Consider the following 17,986-nt stretch of genomic DNA (forward strand, 5'->3'; position numbering starts at 1 on the left):
AGCAAACACAGATAGACCCGGGCGCGAGTGAAATTGTTGTCCCAAGGGCAGCTAACTGAGTAAAGGAAACCCCTCTTTGTAAAAAGAGGGACACCAAACAACTAATGAAGTACTAGGGCTAAGTAACGCGCAAAGTGTGAAGCAGAAATGATGTGATGTATGAAAGGCAAACGCGCACAATGACGCATGAGTGTGAAAGGCAAAGGTTGAGGTGTGCAACGCGAAGGTAAGCACATGCAACCGAAGGTGAGAGACAAGCAAGCGAGAGAAGCAAAGGAAAGACGAGGCGAGATGAGTGTTAACACCCCAACTAAGGTTGGCTGATGCTGAGATGGAGACCGAGAACCAAAGTGCACAACTTTAGACAGTCACTTGCAAACAACGAGTAAAATTCTTAGTATCTAGAGACACATAGAAAGTGGGCGGAAAATCGACCCAGAAAATAGAGTAAAGAGATAGTATATGTAAGGATGGCTAAGCGTCACTAGGCACGCAGGTCCGATGTAGCAAGCCGAGTAAGCTAAATATAGTACGCAAGGTAGGTAACAGGGTCTTGGCTGCATGCGTAGTGCTAGGCTGAGAATTAGCGATGGAAATAATGAGTCAAAATGGGAATATAGTGAGAAATGCATCAATGGACATCTAAGGACATGGGGAGGACAGATGGATGGGTATGCGGACGATGCTAATGCGGATGCGCGGTGCGCACGAAGTGTGAGTGGCTGTGCACGGAATCTGCAAAGTAAAATATATGAAGCGCTACTGCACAAGACGTATCCTTGGGATTAGAGCTGGAGTGTGTAGGGAATGTGAGAGAATTCGAGGGAAGTGCCTGTGGAGATGTGAGGCTCTACAACGCACACCGCTTGCAATCCAACACTTGTTACATAGTTTCCAACCCATTATCATGAAGTCCAAAATCAATCTCAGACATGGCACTTTGGCTTCAGACATCAGATAAGTACCCTCAGACATCGTTTTGTGGCATCAGACATTTTGTTATTTGCATTACTGATGCATTTTACTACTAATACCAATTAGCAATCCCTTTAGGATCAAATGCACTTGCTCTGCAAGTATAGCAGACTAGGTCGTGCAAAAGATCTACCTAAATATTGTTGACTAGGTAGTACAATTTCTGCTGAGCCCAGCAAGGATTTACTCTTTACAGCAAATTTCTAGGGCATTGCCAAGCAGATTCTGAAAGCGGCAGTGGCGGCTGACCTGACAAATTTTGGAGTGACATCATTATGGCATTCATTCGCACCAGAGGCCCAGGGCACTGGGAAATGCTCTGTTATTTATGCTCACACTGATTCACCTTATAGATGCCCCCTCTGGCTACTTGCATTTTGGGACAAAGTTGCAAAAGATATTATCCTTCAGACTGTCTCCAAATCAACTCAGTGACTATGTCTACAACAGTACTGCATCTTATCAAGGTTGGGAATGAGGGCCCTCTTATTTGGTGTGTTGACCTGTTGAACGAATCTGACAGCAGTTACTCAAGGACTAGTAGTACTATACTAGTGGTTCAAGTTGGGGTCACCGTCAAATTTTTCACAAGCTTTGATAGGACCAGATAGGTGTGTAATTTTCAGTTAGTGGCTATTCATTCAACACCTTTACTAAAGAGTTTGCTACTCTGACTTGAGTTCCTAAAACAGACTTCAAGCTATTTGCTCAAACCATGGCAAACAAGGGTTCAAAAGTCAAGCGGCGGTCATGGTGAAATTCCCATAAATTCTCAACCTGTATCACAGTGATTCCACCTATCATGTCAGAGGAGCAACAATCTTGTGGCGAAAGACACAAACAACCCATGGATGCCCTTCAACTCAGCCCCGGGAAAAGGTGAGTGGCTTTAGTCTGTTTACATGGAGCAATTACTACTAACCATTACAATTATGATACAGGACTGCAGCCAATCCATTGGTTCACTATGGACATCATTTCGGGCGGACAGTGCATGCTCTTTGTAACTTTCAAGCTCTTCTTACAAATGGGATTTTACGAATGGGCGAATTGGCAGAGACTCCAGAAGAAAACTTCACAACTGAGTACTTCGTTATCCTGTGGATTTATGTGCAGTCCATTCAATCTGATGTACAGGGGAACAGTGGGAGCATCATGTATTCCAAGAGCTCCTGAAGTCTGTGGCTGGCCTGGAGGAGCACTTGATGCAGGGTGGAGATGATGAGGTTGATGCCGTTGTGGAGTTGGCAAGGACCATTATGCCCTCCTACCTCTTCAAAGTTGACTAATCACATACCATCAGCTCACTAAAGGCGCATCTGGAGCGAGGGGCGATGATACCAAAAGTCTCAAAGGCAGCGTGCTAGACTGGATTACTCTAAAGGGACAGAATCTAATTCCTCCTCTTGCTCGCAATGTAAAGATTGACCGTGGTTTTCACCATGAACAGACAAGTGCACTACTTTGTCCTGCCAGCCTGGACTGGTCTCACTCAGAGTGCGTAGTAACTTCCTTATCTCATTTTTGACATAAATACCAATAGTATGCAGGACAAAAGCCAAGTTACAAAGTGGCAAGATTGTCGTGACTGGAGACCAGTGGCCACTATTCCTGTATGCAGATTACTACTACAATCCTGAGGATCCCTGGAACGGTCTGTTTCAAAGTGCCCTGTTGGTCTGTGTAAGATATACACTTTCTTCTCACTTCTAGATTCTTCATGTTCAACCGAACTGTACAGGCGTATAAACACGTCTTTACCTCTCCTAGTTCTGTGGACAAAGAGCCGAAGGCGACTCATTCGGGTAATGCTCGATAACCCAAATTACTCTGCCTTCCATTGCATACATTGCAACACAGGTAATCCACACATTAAATAAATAAGTTTCTATCTAGTTAGCTTTCTTTCCAGGTCCAATTCGCCCTAACCTCATCACCTGTATTTTTATGTACAGACACTGTGACCAACTCAGAAAGATTCTACAACTCTATTTTGGATGTATTCAAAGATCCAGAGGAGAGACAGGAGATGGATGACCTTGCAGTGTGGTGGAATAGGTGATTGACGACTTTGAATTACGTTCTGCTAATCCTCATGTGCTTCAGGCAGATTTTTCCTTTGTACTCCACCACCCCTGGTCAAGAACAGCGCACTGGCCAGGATTAGAGAAAAGCGAGCAAGAATGAAGGATATTTTAGCTCATGATGGTGGTAGTGGTGATATCATAGCATAAAAGTAGTTGCGCAGCAGTTCTTTGTACCTTGCTACAGAATCTACCTTGTAGTTATCACAACTGCATTGCTGCACTAGTATCTACAATGTGATGCCAATGTTATACCCCAATCCTCCAGCTAAAATTTAGTGACAAGTTCTACTCAACTTTATATATCTTTACTCAAGGCTGCAATCAAGACAGTAGTGATACAATGATAGACGATGTTGCTGACATTACTATGAAGGTCACCACAAGTCCAATGAATGCACTCGAGTCCAACACCTGTAGTAATGATATCAATCGGACAGAACACCAAATATTGCATTGTCGCTCACAAATATAACTACAGAATGTACATGAGCAACACCTATAAAAGTGGTAGGGATGCAACACACCTTTGTGAGGTGTGTCTTTCTGATGTACTAGGACATGTGTGGTCAATACTTATAAAAATAATATGGATGGGACACACCTTTGTGAGAAGTATCTTTTTGATAGGCCATTTGTAGGTTTCATAGAGGCAGGTGTCCATTATTGTTACGGACTTGGATAGTATCTGTTGATGACACTCAAACAGAGCATGTGTCATCAACAGTCGAGGACGTCCCTGGGCTAGTCCAAGGTTAGGGGTCTTACTTGGCGAACCTTCGGCAAGTAAGATTTAATGCCTATGTCCAAATCAGGTAGCTTATGTCAAGCAGGGCTCAATGATAAGCATATCTGCCAAGGCTTACAACACCCAAAGGTTAATCGTAAGATCTGCGTTAATAGAAGGACAGAAGTCCGACTAATAACAGGGGCTTTGCTCAATGACAAAGTCAATGAGTAAAGATCAAGACTAGAGACTTATCCACGATGAGCAGATAAGAAAGTAGAATATAGACAGCTGGCTAGGCTGAAGGAATCACTCTTGTTAGGAGTAGGAGGTCAAGAACCAAGTAGATTCAAGTTAGGGATTTAGATACATGGTAGTGAGTTTATATAGAGGGGAGGAAGCATATTAGTGGATGGTGACTTGTACTACCAGAAAGGGAACTGGTCAAAGGGTGATACTAGAAAAGGAAGGCACATTCGAGGTGAGTCATAGGCGAACCAGAACATGCAGATAGGAAGTGAGTCAAGGAATAGAAACAGGAAGTGAAACAGGCAGGGGCACGATTGTGCAACTGCAGAGCTAAGTATAAGTAAAATGTGCGACTGCACACCGAGTCATAAATCAAGAAAGGAAAGGGGATGCAGCATGCATCGTATCATAGGTTACCGTCCAGACGGTAAGGGTAAAGAGGACTTGTCCACAGGATCAGTCAATGGGTGGAACGGAGCATGGGTATGCTTCATCAGAGAAAGGGTCCGGCCAGATGTACTGGCTCTGCTGGAGCGACAGGTAGAGAGCGAAAGGGAATGCGAGGATGACAAGGATAACGAAAGCAAGGTCAGGGTAGGGGTGTGATGCAAGGGCAGAGACGAGGAGGATGAGGAGAAAAATGGTGGGGGCCCAAGCATCTAGATGTTCTTGTAACAGTTATATGCTTCAAGTTAGATGCTATTAGTAAAGTCAATGACTTGTTAATGGTGTATCACAATTATAATGCTTGCCACATGCAGATGCTCCTGTGCAATCCTTGTGACACTTGTGAGTTCCATCAGGTCAAGCATGCATTATGATGGATAGGACTTCCCATCTACAGTTGTAAGTCTAGATGTACCTTGGCAATCCACGTGTGTCTGATCAAACCTTGATAAATGAGGTCCCATCCTTGAATAGAAGGTGAGTTCTGGCACATCTATCCTGGCATGTAAGACTTCATAAAGTGATTCATCATTATTGCATTTATTGTAGGGATTTTGCCTATTATAATGCTATGTATACCTTCATCTTTGAATGTCTGATGATGTACTTGCGTGATTAAGTAAGCTGTACTCGCCGCTTTAGGAAAATGAATAACAAACAACAGCAATTACTATACTATCGTTGGGCCAGAGTTGCAAAATCTGACGACCACATTTTCATATCTCGTTGTTTGCTACACATTAAGACAAAATAATTATATGGACCTGTAGCTATGTGTGTCACGGGAGAGCTCCAGCTGACAGAAGAACGAAAAGTGTTCAAACGATGCTGCCAGAGGGATGCCGATGCAAAATGTTAGAAACAGTAGAGAGTTGCAAAATTTCTCATGGGCAAGTTGGCACAGGTGTCACACTGTGTCACAGTGTCGGTTTTGCAAAACTGAACTCCACCACGGCAAACGGTGCAATGAAAGGTGCAAGTCTCGAATTTAGAGTAAAAACATTGATTGCGGTGCGGGGAATCATTCTACAGGAGGAATATTAGTGTACAGTATGTAAAATATATGGTAAAGAATATTTATGGGTGACTATAGTACGAGTAAGATGCTTGTGGATAAAGTGGTGGTGGTATTGTACTGGAAGATGGGTAGTTGCTCGAATTAAATTGCATTGGCGGGTATAACCTATTATGTGACGCAAAAGATGCAGACTCGATTGAGGGGGGAAACGATGGATTGATGCGTTGACGGTTTGTTGGTGGAGGAATGTTTTCCTCGTTCTCCGTGATATTGGCAACTTGGAGTGGCCGCTTCTGTCTGCGTGAACGGCCGTTAAAGAGACCCTCGAATCGCGCATCATTTTTGAGATTGGCGTGTGAATCAAAGTACTCTCTGATAGCCTTCAACAACTCAGCCTTGGTGCCTGTTGTCTCGATCGTCAGCTGATTCACGATGTCAATAAGATCTTCCTTGCTCTTCGCAGAAAGAGCACCGGTGAAACAGATGTCTGATCCCTGCATAGCCTGTCGAGCCAGCCTACTCGCCTGCCTCGATGCTTTCCGCGCCGCCGCTTCTGCTTTCTTCTGAGCCTTGGCCTCCCTCGCCACATCCTGTTCCTCACACTGCCGCAGTCCCTCCGCAGACGTCAACCATCGTGCGTTGATATTCCTCGCCCGTGTCTTTTTTTGGCGCTTATTGAGTTGTTTCTTCATCAAGCCCACCTCGCTCAGCGCCATTGCACAGTGAGCTTTGGCAGAATGCAGCTCGGACTCCAAGGATTTGACTTTTGCCTCCAGCGCGGCAAGCTGGGCCTGCATTGATGGTTGGTCGGACGAGTCGGAAGGTGGTGAAGTGCAAGTTTGGACATGTGAGTGTTGATCTTCATCATCCTTATCCTCATCTGTTTCTGACTCTTCACTCTCTTCGCTCGACTCCGAACTGCTGTCAGAGGTTTCTGACTCGCTCTCGCTGCCCGACCTATCACTATCGGATTCCGATTCATCCACCGCATCAATGTCGCCGGCCTCGACTGTGTCGTCACGAGGTAAGATATCTTGATATAGATGAAGCTGGCTAGGTTGGATGGGGAATGAGGGTGGGACATGGGCTTCTGTTGATGTGACCATACTTGGGGCGAAGTCCTTGTCAGTAAAGATGTGGGGATTGAGTGGACGTATGCTGCTGTTCTTCCACGCCTTTGTAATCGTTTCTTCTGTAAATGCCTGGGCCCGAGCTGCCATATATTGATTGATGAAGTCCTGTCTGGGAATTTCATCACCGGTTTCATCAAACACATCCTCACAGCGCTTGTACCACACTCGCTGGAGAGGGCCAAAAACTCCAACATCGAGGGGTTGTAGCTCATGCGTTGTATGAGGTGGTAGACAAAACAACTCGATATTATGTTGCACAGCCAGCTCGCGCATTTCTTTTGTGATGTGGGAACCGTGACCATCGTAGATAAGAAGTATTGGCTTCCCGGAGTTATTTCTTGCCGTCGCCTGAGGAATGAACGAGTCTTCAAACCATTTCGTACAGATAAAGTCATCCGTCCACCCATTTGGTGATGTTGCAACACTGAGATAAAATTCAGACTTTTTTCGAAGTGGTGAAACATAGACATACCAAATGTTTGGATGTGCCTGGAACCAATTTTTGTGATATGACTTTCCGGAAAACACAAACCCTGGAGCGATGCTCGCACCATCCGCAGATATACATTCAATGGCTGTGACGAGCTCAAGGTTTGCACTTCAAGCTTTGTACTTCGGATATCTACCCCGAGGCACAAAATACTTCTCTGGAAAAGTCTTCCGGCCACCCCCTCTTTGACACCCTTTCTCGTCCATATTGTAGACATTTTCCCAAGGAATCTCCTTCTCCTCAATGACTTTCTTAAGAAGCTCAAAATGATGCTTGACATTGGTGCGGTTGCAACTCTGGCAACGATTTGGATCCAATGTGGACGGCTTTCCCAGAGTGATGTCAGGATGCCAGGCGAGAAAGCCCCTGATCCACTTTTCATGTGGCTTTTTTCCGGAAAGCACTGCAGCTTTGATCCGGATTGTCCGTTTGCTGAGGGGATGCCCCATGGAGCTAAGGTGCTTGATCCAGTCGACAAGCACAGATTCCGATGCAGGGGACAAGAGCTGTTGGTGTCCATGAGCTTTGTAGCAGGGCTGAGTGAGACCAAGATAGCGCCATCGAAGTGTGTGATACAAAACATTATGCTCCTTGGCAGCAGTACGAATATTTGGAGAAGGAGAAGCAAGAAGAATAGCACAGACATCCTGAATTTTTTTCTCTCGCTCTTCATTGAGTTTCTGAGCTTTTGTTCTGAAGACATGAGCACGGCGCGCTGGCATGCAACAGCACTATTGAGTACCCGAGCAGTCTCAAGTCGTCATTGAAAGTTTTGCAGCCGTACACTGCCGCACTCAAAATTGGTTCTCCGCTCCAAGCCGTCACGCTTGATCATTCTCTGACATTGATGCTTGCATTGTCGATAATAACAGCAACTGTGCTTCGTTCTCACTGGAAAAATGCTCAGAAGGTGGGGGTAGGCATAAAGTGTGTGCGGGGAAAAAAAATCATTTTTCGGTTGTGATTTTTGCTTTCGCCTGACTATTCTACGTGAAAAAAGGTAACTTCGAATGATAGATTTGAAGCCGTATGTGTTCCTCATCTTTATTTTTATAAAACAAAAATACTGTACTATGAATATATGTTAGAAGGTCCTATATCCAAGAGTGGGGGACTTAAGATGTGATGTTGTGTGTGCTACGAGGCATTTTGCAACTCTCTACTGTTTTGCAACTCCGGCCCAATGATAGTAGTCGTACATGCGGGAAGTTCACGTTCTGCAAGTGAAACGATGATTTTTGTTGACTGACAAGCACAAAACTAGAACAGCACTTCGGACGGAGGAGATTGATATTGTTGAGACAAGTCAATTGTGAAAGTCGCGGAAGATTATCTTTCCTGTCCATCGTCCACAATATTGCATCGCCCATCAGGGATTAATTCCAGCCTCATGGTAAAGCATTTATGGTAAGCCGTGACAGAGGCGAATTATGGAGACAAGTGCACATTGTGGAAGCCCAACTAACTTTTGGAGATATGTTCATTACTCTACGTACCCGCCATCCCGACAACGCCCACATGATCACGAATTTTCGCGATTTCACTGGCTGTCAACCCTCCCTTGCTTGCCCGGAGGAAGTCCTCAAAAGCAATGAGTGCATCACTATCATTACTGAATTCCGTTCTGATGATATATGTTTAGGTACGATCTACTCACACACAATCATTTACTCACCTCAAGTAAGAGTACAGGCGATCCCAAAATGATGGCTCGGCGATCACAGTCTGATAACTTGACCGCGCTGCGCGCGATATTGAAGCGGTGGGTAGTAAAGAGGTGTCAAGAGTCAGATCAATATCATTAGGTTTGCCCTCGGGCTCGAGGGACACGACTGATGGTGATGGCGACAAAACGATGGAAGGCGTGCGTGTATGCCTATGTCCTGTTGCCAGTTTCGCTTGCGGTGTTTGTATTTCGGGAAGATTGGAATGTTTCATCTTTACTGGTGAAGTGTTGGACAGGGATGGAGATTTGGTAGGATCCCAATCGAACCCAGGTTTAAGCATTAGATTTATAGTGTCTCCTTCTTTCACACCGTATTCCTTGAGGAGCTTTGTGTCAACAAGTGCCTTTCCTTTGAGTAAAAGCCGCTGTGCTTCTGCGGGCGGTGCTTTCGGTTGAGACGCAAGCAAGGCTTTAACTTCGGACACAGTATCTGTTGGCTGTACAGCAAGCGTGAACGACTGCGGAGGCTTTGTCGACTTGAACGTAATACTGATTGATGCAGCTAGCGATCTCTGGTAAGATGTCCATCAGTGATAACGTGGAGATGACACCTACCTGACGGTGCGGAAGGCTCTCCTTTACGTTCTGGAACAGGGGGAAGCTCAACCTGAAACAAGTTTCGCGTAAGGCCATGTGATGAAACACGATCCTCGAGTCAAACACGCACTGGTAAGATAGGGACTCTCTTTAGCGAATTCTGTGGGGGCTGGTGGTAGTCGTCACTGTATACGATAGGCTGAGCTCCGATGACTTTTACAAAGCTCCTGACAAAGACTAGTTCTGCTTGATCAGCCATTGCTTGTTGGTGTTGTTGTATGGATTGAGACAAAGCGCAGTGCTTTGTGCAGTGTGGCGGTGCAATGATGGGAGGTTTGTGACTTCTGTCACGATGACCGTGACACGGGATTCATTCGGGTCACGCTCGTTTCTCCTTCTCAAAGTTCGATGGCGGTATGTGTCTCGTCTGGTAATGACAAGTTTTTTCACTGACGTTTTATTTGCACACAGTCAGGTTTCAGCTATACCGGAGGTGTGAATTATTTACAGTTGTTATGTTCAATGCTGAACGATGTCGTGTTTAGGCCGCTCGCGGTGTTTTGCCTACTGGCAAGAATTCTCGAAAGTAATACCCGAAAATACCCGTTCTAGAAATTGACTTCTTACAGTTGGTATTCACAGTGCTATGCTGAAGCTGATGTGCCTAGTCAATGCCGTCTGCAGGCGGATGATTATCTAGAGTGCCTCCACCACACGAAAGAGGTGAGTATTCCTGCTGTCTGCCGTATATCCAAACTCATGTTCTTTGCATGAAGATTGCGCACGCAAAGGCTGTGAAGGCTGAATTTATTAAACAAGCAGAGCATCATGCTAAAGAGGGGCGTAAAGTGGCTGATGTTCTCGCAGACGGCGTGATTGTTGGAGTGGGGCTGATACAACGAGACCAAGGCGGGGAAAGCAAGCTCAAGTAGTATACTGAAATACCCTTGGTCGCTGGTTCGACTTGCACAGCACTGTTGCATCCTTCCGCATTTTTAGCTGCCTCGCGGCTGCCTGACGGAGCCTTAAGCCGATCAGTTACTGAATGGAAATCACGTTTTCGGAGGTCCTGCTTGCGGCTGACTTTAGTGCTTATAATATATTCTAAACAACGTGTTTCTTGCATGTTATCTGCATCTTGTGAGCTCGCCGCCATTGAGTTTGTGCATCCTTCACTGTAGCGGACTTTAAACGAACTCCGGGATGAGATCGACTCTCAGAACGTTTCTCAGTTCGATACATCTTGGTTCCCGACCAACAAACAGTTCATCTACCTTTCAGGCCACCGACCGTACCATGGTTGCTCAAGGTGTCGGTTCTATCAGTTCTCCCATCGTCATATCAGACGATGAGGACGAAGCTATGATAGACCTCCAGCTGCGAGTCGATCCGGATTCTGCGGACAGTGACCAAAATGATCAGCCACCAGATGGTGATTCAGAGGAGTTTTCCACGGCGAGCAAGGGCTACGCTATGGCCCTGAACATGGGCTATTGCCCAGGCCGCGGTCTAGGGCGCGGCCTCGACGGTAAGTGCCGTGGTAGTGCGCGTCCTTCACTCACCCAGATGGTCTTTGCTATAGGTCGAGTGGAGCCTGTGTGTCTTGAGGTTGCTCAGAAACGCAAACGGGTGGACAGCGGTATTGGATTTCAGCGGTCCCAGCTTTACACAACTGGCTGGCCACCTAGGAAAGGTGATGTTAAGCTAAATAAGAAACGGAGGAAGGAACAGCATACGTCTGGAGCTCCTCAGCGAGTTTTTAGGTCTCAGCAGCATTGCGCATTGCAACCCAAATCGCTCGCTGCTCCGACTGGCCCTGCGAATATTAGTCAAGGGCCTTGGGCAGCGCTTGCCTCCAGTAGGAAAGGCAAAGAAAGAGAACGCCTTACCGCCCCGTCTCCTCCGAAGCCATCACCAAGTCCTGTGCGGTTGCCTGCACTTCCTCAAGGTCCCAGGTCAAACCTTCCATACAGTCCTCCGTTGCCTGCCACGTCTCCCCCTAAAGGACCTCGTAGCTGGCTCGCATCTCAAGCTCAAGCTCGGTCCCCGACTCTGGCTCCGAAAACTCCACCCATTGCACCACGGTCACCACCGACTGCGCCACGGGCCATGCAGCAGCAGCAACTCACGAGCAATGGATATACCGGGCCTTCTGCTATTGCATCTCCTGTACCGCAGCTTGGTTATCCCCAGATGCAAACACAGCCAGTTAACAGTTACCCTGACGGACAGCCCACGGCCATCCTGCCTACTTCACAATCTGCGTTTCCGCAAATGCAGCAGCAACAGAACGCCATATACAACCCTGCATTCGCAGGCGCTCCGGTTCCACATTTTACTGGAGCAGAGACTTCCGAGCCGTGGCTCACGCAGTATGGGATGGTGACTATTACACCACCACCTCCGCCTCCACCTACCTATTTCATAGCATATCCTGATTATTCGAACCCTGGAGCATATACATACGTACCCGTCTCGACCCCTCCTGCTGGATATGCACCAGCATCAGCACCTGCTTCTGTCGATCCATACGTCGCGACAGCTGGAGGTGCTACAGGTCCGATATCGTCCAGTGGGCTTGCTCCTGTGACTGCTGATGTATCCACGACTGCTGCTGGTAATAGCCAGTCCGACGGATATCAAGCCATATCAGCCACCAATCCTGACCACGACCACGATCGCTCGGACACTTCAACGCCTGAGCCACCTCCCTGTAAGAGGTTGGTGGCAGAGCGGATGCGGAAGCCTAAGCTCCTCCATATCGGGCATGCACCGGAGGCAGACCCAAACAGTAAGACAGGGACGTATGCGAAGCCCCTCGCCTCGCAGCCGAACCCTTCATGCACGCTCGTGCTAGACAGCATCCCAACGCGGTTCCGTAACCCGTCGTGGGTGCACAAGTGGGCGGTGAATGCAGGGGAAGCAGAGCCGGTGTGCGTTGATGTGGATACGAAGAATGGGAAATCGTTAGTGGAATTTGTGGATTCTGCGTCTGCGCGGAGGGCATTTCAGAGTAAGCAGCTGAAGGGGAAGGGGAAACATGCGATTCGGGCATGGTGGTATAGGGTTACGGGGGTGGGCTCTAACGCTGGCGTTGGCGAAATCGAGGAGGGCGAAGTGGAGGATGGGAGCAGAAAGATACACGAGCCGATTGCTCAGTTGAGCAAGAAGCAAAAGAAGAAGCTGCAGCGGAAGCAGCTGGTTGAGACGAATCCTCAGGCAGGTTCGAGTGGCGCACAAGTTGCAGCGAGTGAAAATGCCACTGTCGACGAACAAGGGCGCGTACCATCTACTGAGCGGGAAGAGGCATCCATTGATGTACCAGCCCCTCGTAGACGTCGGTTCTCGTTCGATGATTTTTCCGTGCGTTTTGAGGTGTCTAGTGTCTCGCAGGATGGTGTTGCGGTTGGTCATTTTATCCAAGGGGACAATGATGAGGATCGTTTGTCCATTGCATCTTCACGGCCACACTCCACTCAGCTCGTCATACCTCACGACGACCGAGGGGAAGATGTGGAAGTGTCCTCGCCAATAGTGACGAGCGGCATGCCCAGCGATTTGCTATCGGCAAGTGAAGTCTCTGGAGAGAAAAGTGCACTGGTGGACCCTCTTAGGTCCACGGATGTGGACTTGAATTCTGCTGTGGATTTTATCTCAGCGGACAATAGTCCACTTCCTGCATTGAATTCAGAGGCCGCACAACAGGATAGAAAACCTGCAGAGGTCACAACGACCACATTGTCAATATCTTCCGACCAGCAACCTATCTGTCCCGATTCCACTTTACATTCTAATCTATCATCGTCTCTGTCGTCCACAGAAACGCCTGCCGACGAATCAATGGAACATTCGTACTCAGCCAAGATCGTGCCACTCGCACCCCAAAAGGAATTCGAAGAAAATATTCAACCTAGTGCATCTACACGAAGTATAGAAATTTTTGGCATGGCCAATCCTCTCACATCTACTTCCACCAATTTCCATTCGCCCTCACAACTACCAGTACCCTTGCCAAGCAAACCGTCGGCAGGCGAACCATCGGTGGACAAAATTGCACATGAAATGAACTTGCGAAGGCTCGTCCATGAAAGTAAGCAGAACAAGGCAAATGCCCGTGGCGCAACCTCCTCTCCGATGTCCACTAATCCTGCAACACTCCCACCTGTCACATCTGCTGTCAACGGTGAAGTTGCTCTTGCGCAACGTAGTCCCACCGTTTCATCAGCGACGTTTGTTCTTTTTTTTTAATCAATTATCGACACTGATTTTCGAGTAGGAGCTTGGAAGAACTTGCTGTCACATTTATTTCCGAGACGATAGAAGGCATCAAACCGACGGTGCTCAAACCCGCGGTGCCCTTAAACACACTACAGCTGGAGATGTCGCAAAAGCAGAAGAAGCTTGAACAGTACATTACACGAAGCAAGGAGCTTATTGCGGAGCTCAGCCAGGCGCAGACCAAGGAAGAGAAAGAAATCATCATGTGCTCTGTTCGTGAGTGGAGTAGGTATGTGAAGTTCGAACATTAGGGAGAATGTGGGCAGGGCTAAGCTGGGATGCAGATTAATGGAGAAGGATTCTGTGGGTGTGCCGAGTAAGGCTCCGGCCGTGGCTAGATTTTGTTGGCCTTCGTGCGAAGAAACGGTGTTGGTGATCAGTGATGATGAAGACGATGAGTGAGTAGGTATGTCGGGTTTTCCATTTGTTCTGCATATTGTCGAGTTGGATGTTATCACCGGGGACTTGGATACATTGTAAATTTAATGACATGATGTTTATTCATTGAGCGATCTTGAAATGAATTTTAAATAAGCTGTTATCTGGTCAAGTACCTGGCCTCGAACGAGGCGTGACGTGTGACTCATCAGGGATAAGGGTGGCCAGTATGCTTCGAAGTCAGGAAGCTCAAAAATGAAGTTGGGATTATTGTTTCAGCTGCAAGCGGTGACCTAGGCCGGAGTAGCCGACTGCACAGCCTATTCCAATGCTCCCTTCTAGTGTCATCGTGTTTGGGACTCAAGAACTGTCTTTTCTTGCTACGTGTCTGGTACTGACCAGAACGGAACTTGGGGCCCGGACGGGGGTTTAATCCGTTAAACGGTTATCATAGAAATGGCTCTAGGTCTCGCAAGATACGCGCTTGCTTTTGTCAGCGACCGGACCAAACAGGATACAAACATCATAAATAGCCACAATCTCCAGGTCTTGTTACTTGCCCTTTACCACCACCGCATCCCCGCTCATAGTCATACAAACTCAATACAAACTCACCTGTAAGTTCCTCTTCTAGTTTTCGCGGATATTTATCTTGCTCACCATTTATGCCTTACTTATCGTCTTCATTTCGTGTGCAATAATTCTGCCTCTATCCTTACGTCCCTCTTAATCATTTCCTCTGATCATGTGCGATTCCGGTCGATCTCTCGGCGATTCGTTCTGTCTTGTTGATACAGTATCGAATCTTGTATAACAACTCGCTACCATGGCTTTGAAGCGCATCAACAAGGTCCGTTTGTTGCTACTTGTGTCCCTGTGGCGATGCTCGCATCCAATTCTGACATGTGGCAACACAGGAATTGATCGACCTCGGACGTGACCCACCCTCATCCTGCAGCGCAGGTCCCGTAGGTGACAACATGTTCTCGTGGCAAGCAACAATCATGGGTCCTGTATGTCGTCTTGTTCTTCATCCTGGTTCTATTGCTGATCGAGCGCTCCCGGCGTCTTGATAGACCGACTCGCCGTATTCAGGCGGGGTCTTCTTCCTAACAATCACGTTCCCAACCGATTACCCCTTCAAGCCTCCCAAAGTCAGCTTTAGGACGAAGATCTATCACCCTAACATCAATGCCAATGGATCCATCTGTTTGGATATTTTGAGGGATCAGTGGTCGCCAGCGTTGACTATATCAAAAGGTGTGCAAACATACTATATTCTCATTCTTCTGGTCTATATCTCGCTTCATGCAGTGTTACTTTCGATTTGTTCAATGTTGACGGATCCCAATCCCGACGATCCTCTGGTGCATGATATCGCCCATCTATATAAGACCGATCGTACCCGCTACGAAGCAACGGCTCGGGAGTGGACAAGGAAGTACGTATCAACGTTATTCGATATGATCCTATCTCATCTATTTATTGCAGGTATGCCACGTAGTACGGTGTCCATTTACTTCTCTAAGCTGTACACATGGGTTATATTGGTCGGCTGTATCAACATCCGTTGTACATCATTGCATGTCTATGTTTTTAGTATCCCCCCTCGCTTGTTTGTACCAAATGAACGATGAATCGTCCAGGAATTCGTCTCAGTCTGATGCTACTCTGCTTGTCCATGTCAAGTTGTTCTTCCGCCCTCGAGTTTACTGCTATCTACTGCATGCAAGTGATTTTCACCAGTATCATATGACCAAGGGCCGTCCTTGTCGGGAGGCTCGTGGCGTAGTGCTCAGCTTGGCAATGTGTTGAGCTGCACAGGCCACCCATAAGTCACAAGTGCCATGCTGGCTTGAAAAATGTTGTCTTGCATCGCAACCATGACAGCTTGGCACTAACAGTGGTCAGTAATAAATGCCATTACTGGACTTGCTTTAAATTCTGACTGTGAATGGTTTAGGGCACCGTCACTATGGACGGAAGCTCGATGTCAACGTTCCACTTGCCACTTAAAACGCTTCCACATGAGACGCGTTTAAGATATGTTGTGGCCTTCCCGCCCGACGATGGTATCGATATGTTTGATGCCTTCCCGACAAGGTACGAATGATGTTTCACGAACTTCGAACTGCAAACAGATATCCAAAACACTTGCTACAGAGCAGCCGAGTACTCCCAAGAGTCTCATCCCCGTTAACTACGCATGCGCGTCTAAAGCGAGTCGCTGACTCGGCCTTACTAAATTAAGACCAAAAATAGCTCATGACAGAATGCATGCTGCGTATAGCGCCTCAATGTCAACGCTCGGCTCAACCTTCGTAGCCATGCTGAAAGTCATCGCGTTGTGCCATAACTCGCCTGCGGTGGCCATTCAAATCACGGAGTTTTCTTTCCTGAATTGACATTATGCTGACACAATTCCTTGGCGCATAGTAATCCTATCTGACAAGCGTTTCTTTTGGTCGGCCATTTTTGTAATGCGAATTGCATTGCACTGAGTTCAAGGGCCCCATTTCGTGCATCGCAATCCATGTATTGAATCGTATATCAAGGCATGGGGCTGCTTGACCATTTGATCACAAGTCCTTCATTCACTCAGCTGTTTCGCTGTTCACGTCCCCAGCCATGTACGGAAGCAACCCATTCACAGCACAAGATGGATGGAATGCAGGTAACGGTCAGTCCACCTGGAATACCAGCGTGCCCCCGCCGTCCGTCTTCGGCGCCCTCCCCTATCCCTCTGTGTCCTCAGCACTTCCGGGCGCGGTCACACTCAAGTTCACGTCGTTGAGCCCTACGATTTTGAACTGCAAGGTGATCGGACCGCGTAACGAGACGTATTTCCGCGTCGTAACAGATGGGAGCCACACCGTGCTCAAGGACGCACAAAACTCGAATATTGCGCTGTTGGAGTGGCGGGACCACCCCACAGTCGAGATGCGTTCTATGGTCGCGAAACAGTCCATGGGCTACTGGCTTAGACTCTCGACCGACAGGAGGTGCGTGTAATCGGTTTTTTGTTTTGTTTTGGAATGCAGTGGTTGCTCATTCACTTCAAATTCGGTAGTCATCGATATATGGTCCACAACGGTGTTGCTTACTCCTGGAATCCCCATGGCAGATTTCTGCAGGTAGGTTCGTTCTACTCTGCAGCGCAGCTATAGCTGATCCGCCGGATGCTCTGCCAACTAGCTATCTATTCCTGGCTCGTATGACGTACTCGCTCGAGTCTCGAAAACATACGATGTTGTTATGCTCGAATTGACACCCCAAGCGATCCAGCTTGGGCTCTTGGAGCTTAGCGTGCTGGCCACAATACTATTGCAGTGCGGGAAGAGTATTGATTGAAACATGTTTTAGACTGACTCGGAATGGGACATGGACAGACATAGATGTAGCTAGTATTTAATATTGGACATTCGTAAATTAATATTTATTCTTGTTTCATGGACTCGTTTGTGGCAAACTGTAACCCCGACGAAGGAAGGTCCTGCGTAGCAACCATTCCGTGCAGCTCCTTTCCGGGGCGCGGCGAACCCCTCTGCAATCTCGTTGATCCTACCAATTCAGTAAGCTGTCCAAACATCACTGCAAACAAACACTCAAAGGAAGTACTTGTGATGTTTAGTCGCCTTGGTTAGTAGTTGTCACGGTGTTGCAAGTGTCTCGTAGTCGACCGCGACGCGCGGAACCCCATGAGAGGTATTACTACACCTTTCACGTTCCAAAGGCTCGTGCTTGCCAGGTAGAGGTGCGTGGATCACCAACATCGTGATCGCTCGGTCCAAGGCAAAGGAACGGAAGTAGGCCCGCACCTGAAAGCTCTTTGTGCTAGTACCGTCCAATTAGACTCGACATGCCATGCGTATGATCGGTAGCTTGGGCTAACTGTTGGCCAGCCATGGACGTGTAACGGCACAAACTAGGCTGGTAGAAGGCTA

At 47.5% G+C, this 17,986-nt stretch overlaps 8 protein-coding genes across 8 annotated transcripts; 5 read left to right on the top strand and 3 right to left on the bottom strand.

Moving 5' to 3' along the window:
- Window positions 1-1,777: 1,777 nt before the first annotated feature.
- EDB93DRAFT_1239587 (uncharacterized protein) lies at window positions 1,778-3,037 on the top strand (the record flags this gene model as incomplete). The annotated part of the gene is made up of 7 exons (XM_041451657.1): window positions 1,778-1,854; window positions 1,917-2,067; window positions 2,121-2,222; window positions 2,279-2,472; window positions 2,526-2,658; window positions 2,717-2,780; window positions 2,931-3,037. The coding sequence occupies 7 exons, from the start codon at window positions 1,778-1,780 to the stop codon at window positions 3,035-3,037; spliced, it is 828 nt and encodes a 275-aa protein (XP_041309768.1).
- Window positions 3,038-5,559: 2,522 nt separating this feature from the next.
- EDB93DRAFT_1336126 (uncharacterized protein) lies at window positions 5,560-6,297 on the bottom strand (the record flags this gene model as incomplete). Its single annotated transcript, XM_041455323.1, has 1 exon — window positions 5,560-6,297. The coding sequence occupies one exon, from the start codon at window positions 6,295-6,297 to the stop codon at window positions 5,560-5,562; it is 738 nt and encodes a 245-aa protein (XP_041309769.1).
- Window positions 6,298-7,410: 1,113 nt separating this feature from the next.
- Window positions 7,411-7,785, bottom strand: EDB93DRAFT_1203043 (uncharacterized protein; the record flags this gene model as incomplete). Its single annotated transcript, XM_041450962.1, has 1 exon — window positions 7,411-7,785. A coding segment is annotated over exon 1 (357 nt), but the record flags the coding sequence as incomplete, so codon positions are not given.
- Window positions 7,786-8,304: 519 nt separating this feature from the next.
- Window positions 8,305-9,794, bottom strand: EDB93DRAFT_189827 (uncharacterized protein). The gene is made up of 4 exons (XM_041455631.1): window positions 9,517-9,794; window positions 9,405-9,456; window positions 8,799-9,351; window positions 8,305-8,747 (listed from the first exon to the last, which is right to left on the bottom strand). Exons 1-4 carry the CDS (start codon window positions 9,643-9,645, stop codon window positions 8,612-8,614), a joined length of 870 nt encoding a protein of 289 aa, XP_041309771.1. The 5' UTR covers window positions 9,646-9,794; the 3' UTR covers window positions 8,305-8,611.
- Window positions 9,795-9,806: 12 nt separating this feature from the next.
- Window positions 9,807-10,487, top strand: EDB93DRAFT_1133354 (uncharacterized protein). The gene is made up of 3 exons (XM_041449033.1): window positions 9,807-9,972; window positions 10,029-10,109; window positions 10,163-10,487. The coding sequence occupies exons 1-3, from the start codon at window positions 9,919-9,921 to the stop codon at window positions 10,316-10,318; spliced, it is 291 nt and encodes a 96-aa protein (XP_041309772.1). The 5' UTR covers window positions 9,807-9,918; the 3' UTR covers window positions 10,319-10,487.
- A 3,170-nt stretch (window positions 10,488-13,657) lies between these two features.
- On the top strand, window positions 13,658-13,900 carry EDB93DRAFT_1052162 (uncharacterized protein; the record flags this gene model as incomplete). Its single annotated transcript, XM_041444697.1, has 1 exon — window positions 13,658-13,900. A coding segment is annotated over one exon (243 nt), but the record flags the coding sequence as incomplete, so codon positions are not given.
- A 704-nt stretch (window positions 13,901-14,604) lies between these two features.
- EDB93DRAFT_1133366 (ubiquitin-conjugating enzyme/RWD-like protein) lies at window positions 14,605-15,691 on the top strand. The gene is made up of 4 exons (XM_041449034.1): window positions 14,605-14,892; window positions 14,960-15,055; window positions 15,119-15,483; window positions 15,534-15,691. Exons 1-4 carry the CDS (start codon window positions 14,869-14,871, stop codon window positions 15,544-15,546), a joined length of 498 nt encoding a protein of 165 aa, XP_041309774.1. The 5' UTR covers window positions 14,605-14,868; the 3' UTR covers window positions 15,547-15,691.
- A 979-nt stretch (window positions 15,692-16,670) lies between these two features.
- Window positions 16,671-17,393, top strand: EDB93DRAFT_1081755 (uncharacterized protein; the record flags this gene model as incomplete). Its single annotated transcript, XM_041445647.1, has 3 exons — window positions 16,671-17,044; window positions 17,113-17,176; window positions 17,238-17,393. The coding sequence occupies 3 exons, from the start codon at window positions 16,671-16,673 to the stop codon at window positions 17,391-17,393; spliced, it is 594 nt and encodes a 197-aa protein (XP_041309775.1).
- Between the last annotated feature and the right edge of the window lie 593 nt (window positions 17,394-17,986).

The sequence above is a fragment of the Suillus bovinus genome (assembly GCF_016758785.1).
Source record: "Suillus bovinus strain UH-Sbo-P2 chromosome Unknown EDB93scaffold_14, whole genome shotgun sequence".
NCBI lineage: Eukaryota > Fungi > Basidiomycota > Agaricomycetes > Boletales > Suillaceae > Suillus > Suillus bovinus.

Bases quoted from the DNA above. Each gene is read 5' to 3' on its own strand.
- EDB93DRAFT_189827 (XM_041455631.1), bottom strand. From the start codon at position 9,645: ATGGCTGATCAAGCAGAACTAGTCTTTGTCAGGAGCTTTGTAAAAGTC. The intron at 9,457-9,516 runs GTGCGTGTTTGA...AACTTGTTTCAG, and splicing joins AGAGAGTCCCTATCTTACCA to GTTGAGCTTCCCCCTGTTCC. The intron at 8,748-8,798 runs GTGAGTAAATGA...ATATATCATCAG, and splicing joins CGCCTGTACTCTTACTTGAG to AACGGAATTCAGTAATGATA.
- EDB93DRAFT_1133354 (XM_041449033.1), top strand. From the start codon at position 9,919: ATGTCGTGTTTAGGCCGCTCGCGGTGTTTTGCCTACTGGCAAGAATTC. The intron at 9,973-10,028 runs GTAATACCCGAA...TGGTATTCACAG, and splicing joins ACTGGCAAGAATTCTCGAAA to TGCTATGCTGAAGCTGATGT. The intron at 10,110-10,162 runs GTGAGTATTCCT...CTTTGCATGAAG, and splicing joins GCCTCCACCACACGAAAGAG to ATTGCGCACGCAAAGGCTGT.
- EDB93DRAFT_1133366 (XM_041449034.1), top strand. From the start codon at position 14,869: ATGGCTTTGAAGCGCATCAACAAG. The intron at 14,893-14,959 runs GTCCGTTTGTTG...GTGGCAACACAG, and splicing joins CTTTGAAGCGCATCAACAAG to GAATTGATCGACCTCGGACG. The intron at 15,056-15,118 runs GTATGTCGTCTT...GCGTCTTGATAG, and splicing joins AAGCAACAATCATGGGTCCT to ACCGACTCGCCGTATTCAGG.